Source organism: Heloderma suspectum, chromosome 3 (assembly GCF_057233095.1).
Source record: "Heloderma suspectum isolate Gila_16-S chromosome 3, 16-S_ref, whole genome shotgun sequence".
In the NCBI taxonomy this organism is placed as follows: domain Eukaryota; kingdom Metazoa; phylum Chordata; class Lepidosauria; order Squamata; family Helodermatidae; genus Heloderma; species Heloderma suspectum.
In genome coordinates this window covers 246,982,365-246,998,850 of record NC_139460.1, presented here as the reverse complement: position 1 = coordinate 246,998,850, position 16,486 = coordinate 246,982,365, and the positions used below count along the sequence as shown (strand labels likewise).

The following is a 16,486-nucleotide window of genomic DNA, read 5'->3' as shown; positions in this document are numbered from 1 at the left end:
ACACGCAAACTTGAGTGTGGGTTGTTGTGTTGTGTGAACGCTGCCACTGGCCAGTTTCAGATGGTCAAAACAGCCACCATGGCTTGTTTAAGCCACAGTGCATCTCAGTGCATGCCAGCCAGCATTCTGCATATTCAACCCCTGCCTGGGGGTTGTCGTGTTGTCCGAATCTTGCCACTGTGGGTTATGCAAGGGTTGTTAAACCCTCACATGACATATGGTCTGTTGTAGGTCACAGAGTGCAATGGGGCTTACTCCCAAGGAAGTGTGCACAGGATTGCAGCCTTCATTCCCAACATCAAACAAGGCTTGTGAGCATGCTACCATAACTTCATAACTTAAAGAGAACACAGGGTCTCTTGGAAAGCAGATCTACTTTCTTCACTGATCCACAAGGGAATAGCTCCTCACCTTTGACTGAAATAACACCAGTGTTAAAAGTGTGTGTGAGTATGTGTGTCTGCCTGTCGGTAGGAAATAGAAAATGAATACAGAAAATGGTGATGAGAATAGAAAAGAGACAGGTGGTTAAGAAGAGGTGCAGGCAGTATGAGTGAGGCATAATTTAGGTATCCCTAGAAGGAGAGATTAATAGTCTAAGTAACAATCTGTTGTAGACGGAGACCAAAATTCACCCAAGTTATTTTTTTCCTAAGTATAATTTTCTCCATGAGAAGCGTTGAAGAAAATCAAAGCAGAAGAAATCTTTAGCAGGGAAGTCCTTTTCCACAATATGAGAAAAGTAAGGGATATAAAACCAGATATCTGCTAGTGGAGCAGGTTCTCTCTCGGCTGAATTGTATATCTGAGAGATGGGGATCCTGCAGTTACAGGAGTCATTCAGATCTTTGCATAACCATCCTAAAAGTCTTGTACAAATTAGGGCTAATTCACATGTTATGAGAAAATAGCACTGCTGGGTATTATGCAAAGTGGAAATGTGTCCACCTCCCATATGGAAAAGAGAAATTTGTGCATTCTTTACTGCCAGTTCCTTGTAACATGCAAAGTGCCTCTCCAATATCCATATACACCAAAACCCAGAAGTGTTTCAGATTAGCTTATTACATTTTTGCAGGGACACCAAGGCATGAACAAAGCTTGTACCTCTCATACCTGTACAAAGATAACATCCACATCAGCTCTCAGAAAATACTGGAACAGGCCAATCTCAACGTAGCCCAGCGGTATCACTAATATGTATTGGTGCTTTGAAAGAAGTATAGAGGCATTGGGAGGGAACCTTCTATAGACTTCCTAGCTAGAAGAACATTTCCATACACATTATTACTGCCTTGCTGGTAAGGCTGCCATCATATTTCTGCAAGCCCAGCTCCATGAAACCTGCATGATTTCCAGTTCCTGGAAACTGATTCCAGTGAGCTAAAAGCATAAGCATCTATATAATGTTACATGAGAACCGGACTCACAAGACTCAACTGAAACAGGATGATAGGGAAAAACCAAAGGACGAATGCTCTATTTATTTAAAAAAAAAATCATTTCCAAGACAAGTTACATGTTTTATTTTTTCCATGGAAGACACTTCTGTGGTGGAATAATTATCACCATATATCTCAAGGACAGACATTGCAACCTGATATTATTCCCATTATCAATTTTAAAGAATCATTAGGCCTGCTCCATCAAGAGGGGAAAACAACAACAATGGAATTACTTGTTCAGCTGGCTAAACAATCAGCTGGCTAAACATGGAACACAATCCTGGTCAAATTATACATAGGTCAGTACTACTGAATCAGAGAAATGGTAGAGATCTTAAAGGTCATCTAATCCAACCTCCTACTCAATTCAGGATCTACAAGGCAGAACGCAACAACAGCATCTTCAGCAGATTGCCATCCAACTTCTGCTTAAAAACTTTCAGCAAAGGAGAATCCAACACTTCCTGAGGTGTCTGTTTCACTGTCAAACAGGAATTAGGGACAATTGGATTTCCCCCATCCCTTTCTTTTATTGTTCCTAGACTAGCTCTGCCCTGCATTCCACTCTTCTTGAATTCTGGTTTAATTTAGAGAATTTCTAAAAATTAATTGGAATTGGATCACAGCCTTTAGTTCTGACCCTCTATTTGCATCTTTTTCCCTGCTGCGTTACTGATGTACACTTGTGTGCATTTATAAAACATGGGAAAATGGAATCCTGATGTGACTGTGTGTCTAATAGCATCAAGATTTCTTTTTTCAGTGTTTTCCTGATGTGTGCATGTGCTCCTGTCCATTGGTAGAATACTACAAAAAACACTTGCTACCACCACATCAAGATTGCTTTTTTAAACAGCACTTTATCAATGCAGACAAATGCAAATGAGCACTGGAAAAACAGCACACAAAAAGCATCCTGATGCAATCCTATCAAGATTGCTTGTTCTGGCAGTGTTCTGTCAATGTGTATGTGCACATCATTAATGTAGGCAAAGGAAATCCTGAAGAAGCTGCTGTCACAAAGTGCACACCTTTGCCACAGCAGCTCCGTACAGCTCTATACACTGCAGCTGTATGCACCCTGTACAAAACTCAGAAATAAAAATGGGATCAATGAAAGATTCCTAACGCATCCAAGTTGGAAATAATGCCATGTAATTCAGAACTCCAAACTCCCAGGAGGAATTTGGATGAGAAATGTTTTGAAAGCATTGCTGACTGAAATTAAGAGGAAATACCTTCAATAGGACTGAAGGGCAAGTAAAAACAGGTTCATGGTCACAGATTCTAACTACTTGCAGCTCCCATGCTCTTCAAATACATTCTCCTTCTTATAAGCACCAGAGCATTGTGGGTCAGAGGACATACATCCTTAGTTCTGTGTAAGCAAGAAACACAAGTGCACACCAAGCCTGTTTAGGGAACGTCTTTGCACTTTTTCCTGGTCAGCTCAGCCTTTCCATATGAACAAGTTCAGCCATATTATGATTATCAGATGTGATACGACAACAAATTAATAAATGCTTAGACTGTGGAATAGCAACCACTGCATCAGCACAATGTCACAGAACATGATGTTACAGCATGCCATTTACTGCCCCGCCATTCAGCTTCAAACCAATCAGGATGCAAGTGCTGAGGAAGTGAGAGGAGGGTTTTGTAAACTAGGAATTGATAATCTGCACTAGGCCAATGCCCATGATAGGAATGCTGATCATCTATATACACATATATACATTGGTTGGATCCAGAATTAAGCTGGATCAACTGCATTGGCGGAAGTAGACTTGCCCACCTCTCCTTCTTCCAGCAGCCCCCCCAGACCCCTGAAAATGCTACACAGAGAGTCAGGCGACCTATAGATCCAACTCATACACACCATCAATGTGTATGATACTTTTCAGGATAACAATGAAATGTCCCTGCCCCACAAATTTTGCAATTTAAATTGATCAACGAGGGGTCAGGATTTCAGCTCTAGAGTGCAAGTTGGTTCTTTCCCCCTCCTGTAATACCACTACATAATCAAAGCTAAGAGATATCAAAACAGGCAGAAGAAAAAGCCATTGTTCATTTTTTGTGTCTGAAAATGTGTTATTAAAATCCTCCAAAAATCTCATTTGCAAAAATCCAAACTGTTCTAGTAAAATTAAATTTGGTCTGAACAGGACTGTTATAAATGTGAATGTTTTTATGCACTTATTTCCCTTGAGCCATTTCCCTGGCCTTAAAAAAAACACGTACACGTTTCTGAAGAACTTTTATGAACTCAGTTTCCTTTAGCAAATTATACTCATTATTTACATAGCTGAAAGTATGCCAGAGGGCTTGCAATTATTAAAAAAGAAAGAAAAAAAGGTGGTAGTGGTGGGAAAAAATAGTACTGTCCCCATTAGAAGTACAGATATACATGTTTTCATCTGAATTAATATGTGTCATATTTCCTTATTCAAATGGACTAGCTTCTGCTGTATGGTATTGTAAGGTTACAGAAAAAAATCACTCTCAAAACTTTGTTGCTCACCTTTTGAAAGAACTGACAATTGTTTTGCATGATAAAAAGTCCTTTATCATCGTAAATATTACACACAATATTTTACTACTAAAAAATGCATCGGGTTGTATCCAGTATTCTCCTTTCTCCAAACCTGTTGGTTCCCCTCTTTGTCATTGTTTTTGTGCATGTTTTAGTATGTTTTGTGCATGCTTAGTTTTACAGATGGCTGCCATAAAGGGGTGAGATTGTTATGGTGTCTCAGATGAAGCAGCCACAGGGTTGGAAGTTACATTTGAGTGAAGGCTCCCTCACTGTCAAGGGTGACACAAAGTCATCCCACTGCTGTCCAAGTGTCAGAAAACAATGTGTGGCAGCAGGCAGTCCACATGGTGAGGTACTGCACATGAATGGCCTTCTGCATAAAGAAGCCACATAGCTGTGAATCCATGCATCTTCCATGTAGTGACTGTTTTGTGTGAAACAGGCCTTAGAAGCAATAAGTGAAAGAGCATGCCATTAAGACTGCTCTTAACGTGATGAAAGACCTTCTAAAGCTGTGGTACTTGTCTTTGTGTAGAAAACCCGGCACAAACTAATATGGTCTAATGCTCCCATATACGACTATTCTTGCACTTAGTTATTTTTCATTATTCCCATAGGAGGAGATCCTGTAGTAAAATAGTGAAGCCAAACTGAGACTTAACTGCAAATGCTACTTCTCCTTTTAGTAGGAATGATGTGCAAAGTACTCCCTGAGAATAGCAACTATAACAGTAAAACATCAGTGCTCTTTAGAAGTGCTTCGTAGCTTTTGGCAAAATGCTATTTTTATAAGTCATTACATTTATTTCTAGGAAGCTCACATTCGTTTTCAAATGAACAATTATTAAACTATAAAACACAACTGCCTGATTCTTAAAGGCGTAATCTCAGTTTTTACATTTAACTATAAAATGGTGTATTATTATAACACAAGAAAGATGCTCAGACTATTAGAATCTCTCTTTTTTAATAGAGAATGGTAAAATCTTTAGTATTGATGAAGTAATTCTGCTGTTTTGTAGTCTAATAATACACACATGTACACTGTATTTGGATAATTGAACAGTACACTTAGAAAAAATCCAAAATGTGCATCATACTTGCAAAGGAGACAAACTGGATTTATGTTACAATTCAAATGCTATACTATAATTCATTGAGATTATTATTATTTCCTTGGGTTTATGACAATTGTAAAATATCAGAAATGTTACAGCACTTGAAACTGGAAGAGTGTGTTACAATTGTATATTTGTTGAAGACCCAGTTAGTTACTAATAACAGACAAATTATGTTTTATATTAAAAACCTAATAATTAATTTATTGGCCTCACAAAGCCAGATTTGTCCCTGGTATGTCACAAGGTTTCTTGTTTCTGGGATGCTGTCATGAGTCAGTGTCCTAGGTGCAAGGTGGAATTATATTTCCATGGTACCTGGTATTTCAATGTTACAGACACAAGGATGGGATGCATGCCACCAACGGAACCTTCCTGTCATCACTGGGGTCAGGAATATTGGGGCAGGGAAGGGAGAAAGAATTGCAGGGTGGTGGGACTAACAGAAGGGTTGATGAAAAGGTGTTCAGGCACCATCACGCTCCCAATGATGTCATTGGAAGTAAAATAGGATCCAAACTGTGGGTCAGAATTGTGTCAGAGGTATATGCTATCTGTCTGTCTGTCTGTCTGTCTATCTATTTCATTTCTCTCCCGCCTTTTTTCCTCTTTCAAGGAACCCAAGGTGGCTTACATTATCCTCCTCCTCCATTTTATTCTCACAACAGCCCTGTGAGGTAGGTTGGGCTGAGAGTCTGTGACTGGCCCAAAGTCACCCAGTGAGTTTCCATGGTTGAGTGGGGACTAGAACCCGGTTCTCCCGGCTCTCAGTCCAACACTCTCACCACTGCACCACATTGGCCCTCTATGCTAGAAGAGCAGTATCAGAGTACCAGTTGCGGGTTTGCATTAGAGTTCTTAAGCTCATTCCTAAAATATCGTGGAAGCAGAGCAGTGGATGACATGGTTGGATAATATAGCTCACATCAACATGTGCAGGAGCTCTGGTGGCATGCGCTTCTCATATGAATCATCCTTCATACATAAACTGCTTGGAAGAAATATGTTTCCTTGTACAATAAGATGATGGTAAGAATTTGATTCATTTGTATAAATGTCATGGAAATTGCCAAGTACTAACCTCCTGAGGTAGTAAAGTACAGAGCATTAGGTAGCCTGCCAACCTGCCATGTCAGAATTAATTGGCCATCATATTATCAGCAAGCATGATGCAGGCTAAGCCACTGTTGATGCATTCATTTTTCAGGCTTTTTGTAAGTGGTCTTATGACAAACTAGGTGCTAAAGGTTTTCATTAATTTGCATGATTCCTGCTTTTGTATGTGGAAAAGCTGCAGATAGTTAAAAATAATATGGCCTTGTGCAGACATCGTGATTAGCCATGGATAGTGCTCACCAGGTTTGTCATCTTAACCCTGGAGAAGCATACACTGAAACCATGTAAGCTGATACAGGACACACCAGTGAGACCTGCTTGTCCTCTTGCAAGTGGAGAGGCTACAGAAGCAGAGATACTGCATCAACTCTGGTTTTCTGAGTGCAGATGTAACCCTTAACAAATCATGGTTTGTAAATCCACTTCAAACAATAGTATCATATCTTGGTTTGTTGCCAAACCATTGTATTCAGACACAAGGCTTAACTATACAAAACAAATCACAATTTGGTGATTCATCATGACACTTAAGTCTCATTGATTTCAATGGAAAGTAAGTGAAACTAACTTAGCCTGGCTGCAGCCCATGGTCTTCATAGGGCCTACATGTTACTATTAGCATAATTAAAATAGTTACTTACATGCTTGTTAGAAATGTACAGCTTTGAAATCAATTGTTGCTTCATTAATATTACTTCCAAGTGGGACTTCATTTAGTAGTAGTATTGTGTCCCATACAGGGAATAATCAACTCTGCTGTAAAAATTTTAATTCTCTTTGCAATTTGAAATAATAAACTGTTGGACTGAACTGGAAACTCTCCAAACTTACCAGGCAGAGACTTTGTCAACAACAGAGAGGCTTCCCAGTGGGGACTTTGTTATATCCTCAGTGCTGCCATCACACTGTCTCACCTGTAACAATCCATGGGAAATGTAGTTCCCATAGACCCTGACATCCATTTCTCATATATCCTTACATCTAGGATGCTGCTCCAGCAGAGCTGTAAGTCTAAAGGAAGCCCCTTGCAAAGCTTCCCCATTGCAAGGCCTTGCTGCAATTTGGGGAAAGGAGGAGGCTACTGAAGGTATTTGAAAACTTGAACTCATGGGGTTAGGGTAGATAGGTCTCCAGGCCACAATGCAGTCCCAGCGGCATCATGGGGGTTGGGAGGGCAGGGGACGACGACGACGACTGAACTTCAGAACGGGCTCAAAACTAAAGCAATTTATTGTTCCAGCTTTTTTTGAAAATAAATTGTTTTGCCCCAGCCCATTCTGAATTAACCCTGTATTGGGGACACCCTTAGGGTGGCCAGGTGTCCTACTTCACAGAAGGCAGTCCTCTATTTGAAGAGGTGCCCAGTCCAAGCCTGATTTAAAGCTGAACGGCAGACTGAGCAGGCACACAGGTTACCCAGTCAGCCTTCTCCATTATGGTGAGATTTACTGTGTTTCTAATTAAAGTATAGTTATTATTTCTAAATTTGTGCCTATACATACACATTTGCACAGGAAAATGTTATGTAGATTAGCGGTGATGCATAGCTGGATCTGAATATCGAAAGGAGGCAGTTTCAGCCAACATTTCTGTGACCGGCACACAAAATGCTGTGGCTAGGATCACTCCTAACAAAGGGCATCCATAATCACTACTCTATTCTTAATTGTTTTAAGATTATCCCCCCTGCCGCTTAATCTGATCCCATGCTTAGGTTCATCAAGCAATCTCTTTTCACAATTCAAACCTTGCTATCCCTTTTGCTGGTTTGAAGCCCTGGACCAGCTCCAGTAGCTGATGAGCCAAAAGAGAGAAAGATTGTCTGCCTGGACTAAGTCCCAGAGGCCAAAACACCCACTGAACACAGGGGGTAGCTTTGCTGGGAAGAAGGAGGGGCCATCACTCAGTGGTAGAGCATATGCCTGGCATGCAGAAGGTCCCGGGTTCAATCCCCAGCATCTCCAGGTAGGGCTACGAAAGAATCCTGCCTGAAACCCTGGAGAGCCGCTGCCAGTCAGTGTCGACAGTACTGGGCTAGATGGACCCAGGGTCTGACTCAGTATAAGGCAACTTCCTAAGTTCCTGAGAAGCTGAGCCTGAATTGCAGGTTTCTGCAGCTGTGCCACCCAAGTCCCAACCACTGTGAAATCCAGTGGCTGAATCCTTGCCGTAGATCCCTTTGCTCACGATAGTACATGCAGCACATACTTGAAGGGATCACATTTTCGCATAACCAAGAGACACTTAACTACATTTCTATGATATCTATTGGGAAACATATGATGTATTAATTTAATATTGCAATTCATTAATACACATGATACCTATGTGCTTTCAGACAGGAGCACCTGGCATGGTTGTTCTGTGGGGAGTGCAAGTAAGTGTGGATCATCTTTGCTTCCTTAGAAGAACATATGTGAAAAAGGGGAGGGCAAAGGAAGGGTTAGTCTTCAAGACAGGGGCTTCAGCACCATTCACAGCATGCAGTGAAGCACTTAGCTCTGGGCTCCCTTCGTGAGCCTTGCTGAAAATTGCAGGCGTTCAGCACTATACCCGGGGTCTGGAGATCAGAAACAGCTATACTACAGCAAAGTGTTTATTAGTATTGTTACTAGCAAGCATTGTGAAGGATTTAGTCAAAAGTTTAGCTTAAAAGCTTCAGCATGATACTCAAGAGGTTTCAGACCACAGCAGGTGTGGAAGCTCCATGGATGTAATTGGTTAGTGGGTGAGTGTAAATACAGCAAGGGATGTGGGTGTTTTGCTGAAGAGAGAACAAGAGGGCATATCTCCTATGGTGTGAAATAAAAGGCTGAGTGATTTGCATTCATCTGTGGTGCTGTATTTGCTACAACCAAGGGGAAATAGAAGAGCTCAGAGAGTCATCTGATGCTAACCTGCTACTGGTTGCGTGGATTTCAATGCTGACAGTGTGTGGGACAGAGGGAGAGTAGAGAGAAGTAAGGGGCCATGCTCAGCTGAAAGCTACAGAGAAGTGTTGCTGTCTAGCCCCTTGGGCAAACAAGTATTCTTGATTGGCTCTATCCAGGATATGTCCCTATTAGCCTATCTGCTGCATGATGTACAAGTATTCTGTTCATTTATTCTTTGAATTTGGGACCCTTTGTTACCTCAGCCATGTGGTTACAGTTGGGGCAATGTGTGAATGACCCAGCTGTACAGTGAGAGGATGGTTCTGTGGGAAAGAACAAGCCATAGGTCCCTGCCCACATCACTGGTCACGTCAGCATTAATCCAGCCGCTCACAGAAAAGTGACTAGGGCATGGCTGGGGTCACATTTAAAGAGCCCTTTGGGACCTTGTATCGCTGCTCCTTTCCACTGTAAGAGGGACCAAAGTGTCCCAATTCCTCAGGAAAATCCTTTGTTTTTATGACTTATTCCTGACATTGCTACCATTCTGAAAGGCTTGTCACTCCTCAGCAAAAGAGGCATCTTGCAGAGTAGCTATTACTTTTTGGAATAAATTACATTAAACACATTTAGAAAATTGGCTAAATGCTTCTTACTAGAGAAGATTTACATTGATCCCCTGAATTTCCAGCATTATCTGACATAATGTGGTCAGCAAGCTGGCACTTGCGCTTTACAGAATTCTTATTGCTGCTTTCCCCTTAAAATGCAAGAGATCTTTTAACTTGGCTTAGCTGTAGGCCTGTTTCACCTACAGAAGTCTTTTTCCCTTCTCTACATTCAGAATGTTACCTCTTAGTAATAAAAATCAATAGTCTTTCATGTTGTAATTTTTTTTTTTGGTCGAGGTTAGACTGATGGTATAGGTGCCTCCAAGGGCAGCCTGACCAGATACTTCTAGGGCAGAGGAAATGGTTATTATTTAGGCTGTTATAGAGCACCATCAATATGTATACCACTTTACAGAGCACAATAGGAAAGGTCCCTGTCCTAAAGAACTTACAATTTAAAATTCAGCACAGGGGAAGCAATAAAGAAAGGGAGGCAGGGGTAAACATGGAAAAAATGTGTAATTCTTTCAGTTACGTGTACTCAGGCTTGGTTACAGGCTTAGCTGCAGTATGAGCTTGTGCCAAACGCTTCACAAAAAGGGTGGGTCTTAAAGAGGGATTTGCAGGCAGTAACAGAGGCAGCATCAGACAGGTGTTCCTGGGGCCAGGTCCAAGCATATGGGGCAGCAAGGGAGAATGGATAGTGTCATCTGAGGGAGCAGGAGAACTTCAGATGGTGGAGGGTGGTGGAGCTGGAGAAGCAAAGGTCATGGGCAGAGGTGTAAAGGAGTATAAGAACAGAGAGATATGGGGAGCAAGTAGGGATTGATCTGTCTATTTCATTTTTTCTCAGTTTCCCATTTTTCCAATTTTCGGATCATCCAGAACTTTGAGAATGTTTCCTATCTTAAATTCAGTTCATCCTGAGCTTTGAGATTCTTTTTTAAACCTTTGCATGAAAATTTGTGTATGCATGTTTGTGCTTATTTTTCTGAATATATGCAATTTTATATGCAATTTTCCCAATATACACATTTTTGCAAGCAATTTTCCTAATATAACGCATTTTAACATGATTTTCATTAATATATGCATTTTTGTATGTACTTTCCCCCAATATATGTATTTTAATACATGTTTTGATTGGAGAATTCCATTGCAAATTCGGAGAAGTATGAATTTCATAGGAAAATTGGGTTTTGGTTGTCCTATTAGTTTGAAAGTACGAAATTAGGTAAGTTCACATTAAAATGTGAATTGACGGGATTCTCCACACACACACACCCTCCGCCCCTAGGCACAAGGCCACAGAGGCCTTTGAAGCTTATTGCTGAAAGACTTGTACTGGATCCAGGAGACACAGGAAGCCAGTGTGGTGATTTAAGGAGGGATGTCACATGTTCAGAGGAACGGGATATGTGAATGATTTTGGCAACCAAGTGCAATTTGGATCCTCTTTCACTCTTAGTGACATTATTGGGAAACTGATGATGAATCTCATCATCATCCCTCCTATACATTCCACTGCCCTGGCATCCTTTCCCTTCCCACTGCAACATATCTGACAAAAGTAATGATCGGGAGGCCCCACAGGTGGCCTCTAATCCTCTCTGGTATCTGTAACACTGAAATGGCAGGGGCTAGGGAGATATACTTCCTTCAGGGTGCCCGAGTCTTTAGCATGAACATCAAGTACGTTTCTGGGATCCTTGTGCCTCGAACACTGACTCATGATAGCATCCCGGAAACATGGACCCCTAAGAAGTGCCACCTCTAGGACCTGATGTCCATACTAAGGAGTCATAGGCTCTAGAAAACCACATTTCCCAGGACCCCTGAAAAGTAAGTTTCTGTTGTTTCAGTTATCAAGATACCAGAGAGAAAGGGAGGCCTACCTATCATAGTAGCTTGGCTGGGTTCAGCCTTGCCTAATCTATCTTTCTTTCTTTCTTTCTTTCTTTCCTTCCTTCCTTTCTTTCTCTCTCTCTCTCTCTCTCTCTCTCTCACTAGACTCTCTGAGGTTCATTGATATGTTTTAAATGTACAAAGGGTCTCTTCATAAGTAAGGCATAACTGATGTTAAGTCATCCTGAGTATGCTTAAGAACATTGCTAGATTAGATCAAGATCCACCATTCTCAGTAACAATCCTAGCAACCAGCAGTCACTAGGTGGTCCACCAGAAATTTGCCAATCAGTTAGGAAACCACAAGCTAATTTCTGGGCGTGCCTGATTTAGCTTACTGTCTACACGCACACTGGTTTGAAAACATACTGACCGAAGACAGACCAAAGTGATTACATCTGGCCAAGTCTCAGGGGTATCAAGTCCTTATCTAAACCTGACGAAGTTCAAGGAAAAGCAACATGTTCTGCTCCTCCATTATTATTGCAGTGCAACCTATTATTGATTCCACTATTTTAAAATTATGAGTGAATGGCTTAATGCAATTTGGATGTATCACTCCAACAGCATATAGGAGGTTGCAGTGGATGGATAAATATAAGCCTGTCTGGTTACTCTGCATGCACATCAAACAAGGGCACATCCTTTTTCTGACAGACAATTCCTTTCCCCTTCTTTGCACATTTTTGTATCGCTGTCAGACTGCAGCAGGCCCAGGAGTTTCTTACCTTGAGATTAGCACATGCTGGCAAGTCATTGTTGGTGGGTATTTCATTGTTGGTGCTCTCAGATCCCAGCGTCTTAGATCTGTAAGCTGTTGTCGTTAAAGCAGTGGTAGTCTGGACAGGTACGAGCGGCTGCCACACATTCACATCTGTACCATTGCCAAAGGCCTGAATTGCATTTTCTATAGGGAAAATTACAGAACAAATTCTGCATATGAGCAAATAGCAAAGACTAGTTGAAAACCGACAAAGACATCTCAGGGTGCGCAGGAGGGGAGGAAATTACAACTTCTAATTCCTGGGTCACAGATTCATTTCCAACTACATAAACGCTATGATGATTTAGAGGATAACTTCAGGCATGACACTCAGAATTTTAGGCTGTCTTCTTATATGCTGATTTGTATGTATGATTGCTCATGCATCAGGTATGATATTTTCAAAAAGGTTATTCATTTGTTGCAGTGGTGCCAGCAGAGTAGGACTTTCAGGCAAAAGTCCAGAACCCACTCAGCAGATTGAGCAGTAGGGCCTCCAAACGCAGCAGGGCTGGATTACCACATTTTGAAGTAAAGTGAAGTAATACAGATTAAGGGTGCAATCCTACGCATGTTTAGACAGAAAGTAGTCTTACAACGAGCCTCGTGTGGCGCAGAGTGGTAGGCGGCGGTATTGCAACTGAAACTCTCCCCACGACCTGAGTTCGATCCCAGCAGAAGCTGGGTCCCAGGTAGCCGGCTCAGGTCAACTCAGCCTTCCATCCTTCCGAGGTCGGTAAAATGAGTACCCAGCTTGCTGGGGGAAAGGCAATGGCAAACCACCCCGCTATAGTCTGCCATGAAAATGCCAGCGTAAGCAGGCGTCCTTCTAGGGGTCAGTAATGAACCAGTGCTTGCGCAGGAGTCTTATAACCCCCAGCATGCCCCAGCCAGCCATGGCTGGCTGGGGAATACAGGGAGTTGTAGGATTTTTTTCTGTCTTAACCTGCACAGGATGGCACTCTAAGACCATTACATCCAGAGTCTATAATTACCATAAGAACATAAGAAGATCCCTGTTGGATCAGACCAAAACTCCATCTAGTCCAGCATTCTGTTCATGCAGTGGCCAACCAGCTGCCCATGGGAAACCCACAAGCAGGACACATGAGTGCAACAGCATGCTCTCACCCATGTTCCCCAGCAACTGATGTACATAGGCACACTGCCTCTGGTACTGGAAGTAGCATATAGCCATCATGACTAGTAGCCACTGATAGCCCTATCCTCCATGAATTTGTGTAATGCCCTTTTAAAGCCATCCAAATTGGTGGCCATCACTACGTCTTGTGGCAGGCAATTGCAAGCCCAACTTAGGAACTTTAACAAACCTGGGGCAAGAGTAATCTCAAGGTGAGTATCATAAGAACACACCCTTAGGTATTCTATAAGTAACTGAATTCACCATTCTGATATATACTACAAATATAGGCGTTTCATAAACCAAACAATAAAAGTAAGAAACTTATTGATTGATTTATAGGAATTGCTTTTCATTAAAAAAAACCCAAATCTGAGGTTTTTTTATGATTGTTTTCCACTTCCAGTCTTCAAACAAAATCTGCATAATTAGGTGGGAGAAGCATGCTTACACTAGAAGTTGAAAATGTAAAAGTTGAAAGGCTTATCGTTCGTTTTTCATGGGATTAAATACTGTGTTTATGGCAAGAATAAATTGCTGGTTTTTTAAAAACACACACACACAAATGAATAGGAAAACAGTTTTTAATCAGGTCTTTGGGGACTCAGCATGGATTTAGGGATTTCTTATTTCAAACTCATTGTATACGAAATCAAACCATTTCACTGGGGACTTGAGCATGGAAGTTATTAAAACATTCCTTCAATAGCATCCAACATTTACTATAGATTATTTCACTTTTACTTATCTTGGAAAGATGCACTTTATTCTAACATTTTTTAAAAATTCTAATAATTGTAAGAAATGATTTATAGACTTCAGAAATGAGCAGGCTGCTGTGAGGAAAAGTGAGGAAAATCTGTATGGATTTCATGCCTTGTAGCAGCTTATAGAAAACTAAGAAATGATCCCAGCGAGGTGATAGTCATCCTGAAGGAAATAAAATAACATCTCATTGTTCAAAACACTATTGCACAAATTCTAGGGGATACAGGATATTATGTACGAATTGCTCAGTGCATGTTTAGAAGATGCAGTGGTACAGTCCTGTTGGTACTGTGGATTTTCAGACTAAAGGGGTGGGGGAATGCAGGTTTGAATGAGCCTCTAAGTAATAATAAAAAGACTACCTGCACACAGGCTGGGAAACTTTTAATCAATGGGATAGAAATGGCACATGCCCCTATCCAATGAGCTATTGTGATAGCCAAGAAAGGTGAAACATTAGGAGTACGGTGGTCTGTGGTATGGATACTGTTGTTGTTGTTGTTGTTGTTCAGTCGTTCAGTCGTGTCCGACTCTTCGTGACCCCATGGACCATAGCACGCCAGGCCTTCCTGTCCTGCGTTCTCTCCCGGAGCGTGCTCAAGTTCATATTCATTGCATCGGTGATGCTATCTAGCCATCTCATCCTCTGCCGTCCCCTTCTCCTTTGGCCTTCAGTCTTTCCCAGCATCAGGGTCTTTTCCAGGGAGTTTTCTCTTCGCATTAGGTGGCCAAAATATTGGAGCTTCAGCTTCATTATCTGTCCTTCCAATGAGCACTCAGGGTTGATTTCCTTTAGGATGGACTGATTTGACCTCCTTGCAGTCCAGGGGACTCGTAAGAGTCTTCTCCAGCACCACAGTTCGAAAGCATCAATTCTTTGGTGCTCAGCCTTCCTTATAGTCCAGCTCTCACAGCCATACATTACTACTGGGAAAACCATAGCTTTGATTAGACGGACCTTTGTCGGCAAGGTGATGTCTCTGCTTCTTACTATGCTGTCTAGGTTTGCCATAGCTTTCCTCCCAAGGAGCAAGCGTCGTTTAATTTCATGGCTACAGTCACCGTCTGCGGTGATCTTGGAGCCCAAGAAAGTAAAATCTGTCACTGCTTCCATTTCTTCCCCTTCTATATGCCAGGAAGTGATAGGGCCAGATGACATGATCTTAGTTTTTTTAATGTTGAGTTTCAAACCAGCTTTTGCACTCTCCACTTTCACCCTCAACAACAGGCTCTTGAGATCCTCTTCGCTTTCTGCCATTAGGGTGGTATCGTCTGCATATCGGAGGTTGTTGTTAATTCTCCCGGCAATCTTAATTCCGACCTCTGATTCATCCAACCCGGCATTTCTCATGATGTACTCTGCATATAAGTTAAATAAGCAGGGTGACAATATGCAGCCTTGTCGTACTCCTTTCCCAATTTTGAACCACTCGGTTGTTCCATCTCTGGTTCTTACGGTTGCTTCTTGACCCTCGTACAGGTTTCTCAGGAGACAGGTAAGGTGGTCTGGTACTCCCATCACTTTAAGAATTTGCCACAGTTTGTTGTGATCCACACAATCAAAGGCTTTAGCGTAGTCAATGAAGCAGAAATAGACGTTTTTCTGGAATTCTCTTGCTTTCTCCATGATCCAGCGAATGTTGGCGATTTGATCTCTAGTTCCTCTGCCTCTTCGAAACCCAGCTTGTACTTCCGGTAGTTCTCGGTTCGCATACTGCTGAAGCCTAGCTTGTAGGATTTTGAGCATCACCTTGCTGGCATGTGAAATGAGCGCAATTGTGGAGTAGTTTGAACACTCTTTGGCGTTGCCCTTCTTTGGAATTGGAATGTAAACTGACCTTTTCCAGTCTTGCGGCCATTGTTGAGTGTTCCAGATTTGTTGGCACATTGAATGCAGCACTTTAACAGCATCATCTTTTAGGATTTTAAATAGCTCGGCTGGAATACTGTCATCTCCGCTAGCTTTGTTGTTACTAATGCTTCCTAAGGCCCACTTGACTTCACTCTCGAGGATGTCCGGCTCAAGTTCAGTGACCGCACTATCATGGCTATCAGGGACATTCAGATCTTTCCTGTAGAGTTCTTCTGTGTATTCTTGCCACCTCTTCTTAATCTCATCTGCTTCTGTTAGGTCCCTGCCTTCTTTGTCCTTTATCATGCCCGTCTTTGCACAAAACGTTCCCTTGAGATCTCCAATTTTCTTGAAG

General features: G+C 41.8%; 1 protein-coding gene across 12 annotated transcripts in view; it reads right to left on the bottom strand.

Moving 5' to 3' along the window:
• The window catches only part of GFRA1 (GDNF family receptor alpha 1), a 267,696-nt gene that overhangs the window by 24,239 nt on the left and 226,971 nt on the right, over window positions 1–16,486 (bottom strand). For all 12 annotated transcript variants that reach the window (XM_084846133.1, XM_084846124.1, XM_084846132.1 and 9 more), the window contains exon 8: window positions 12,336–12,514. In XM_084846133.1, the coding sequence (XP_084702259.1) occupies window positions 12,336–12,514 (179 nt within the window). The remainder of the gene's footprint in view (window positions 1–12,335; window positions 12,515–16,486) is intronic.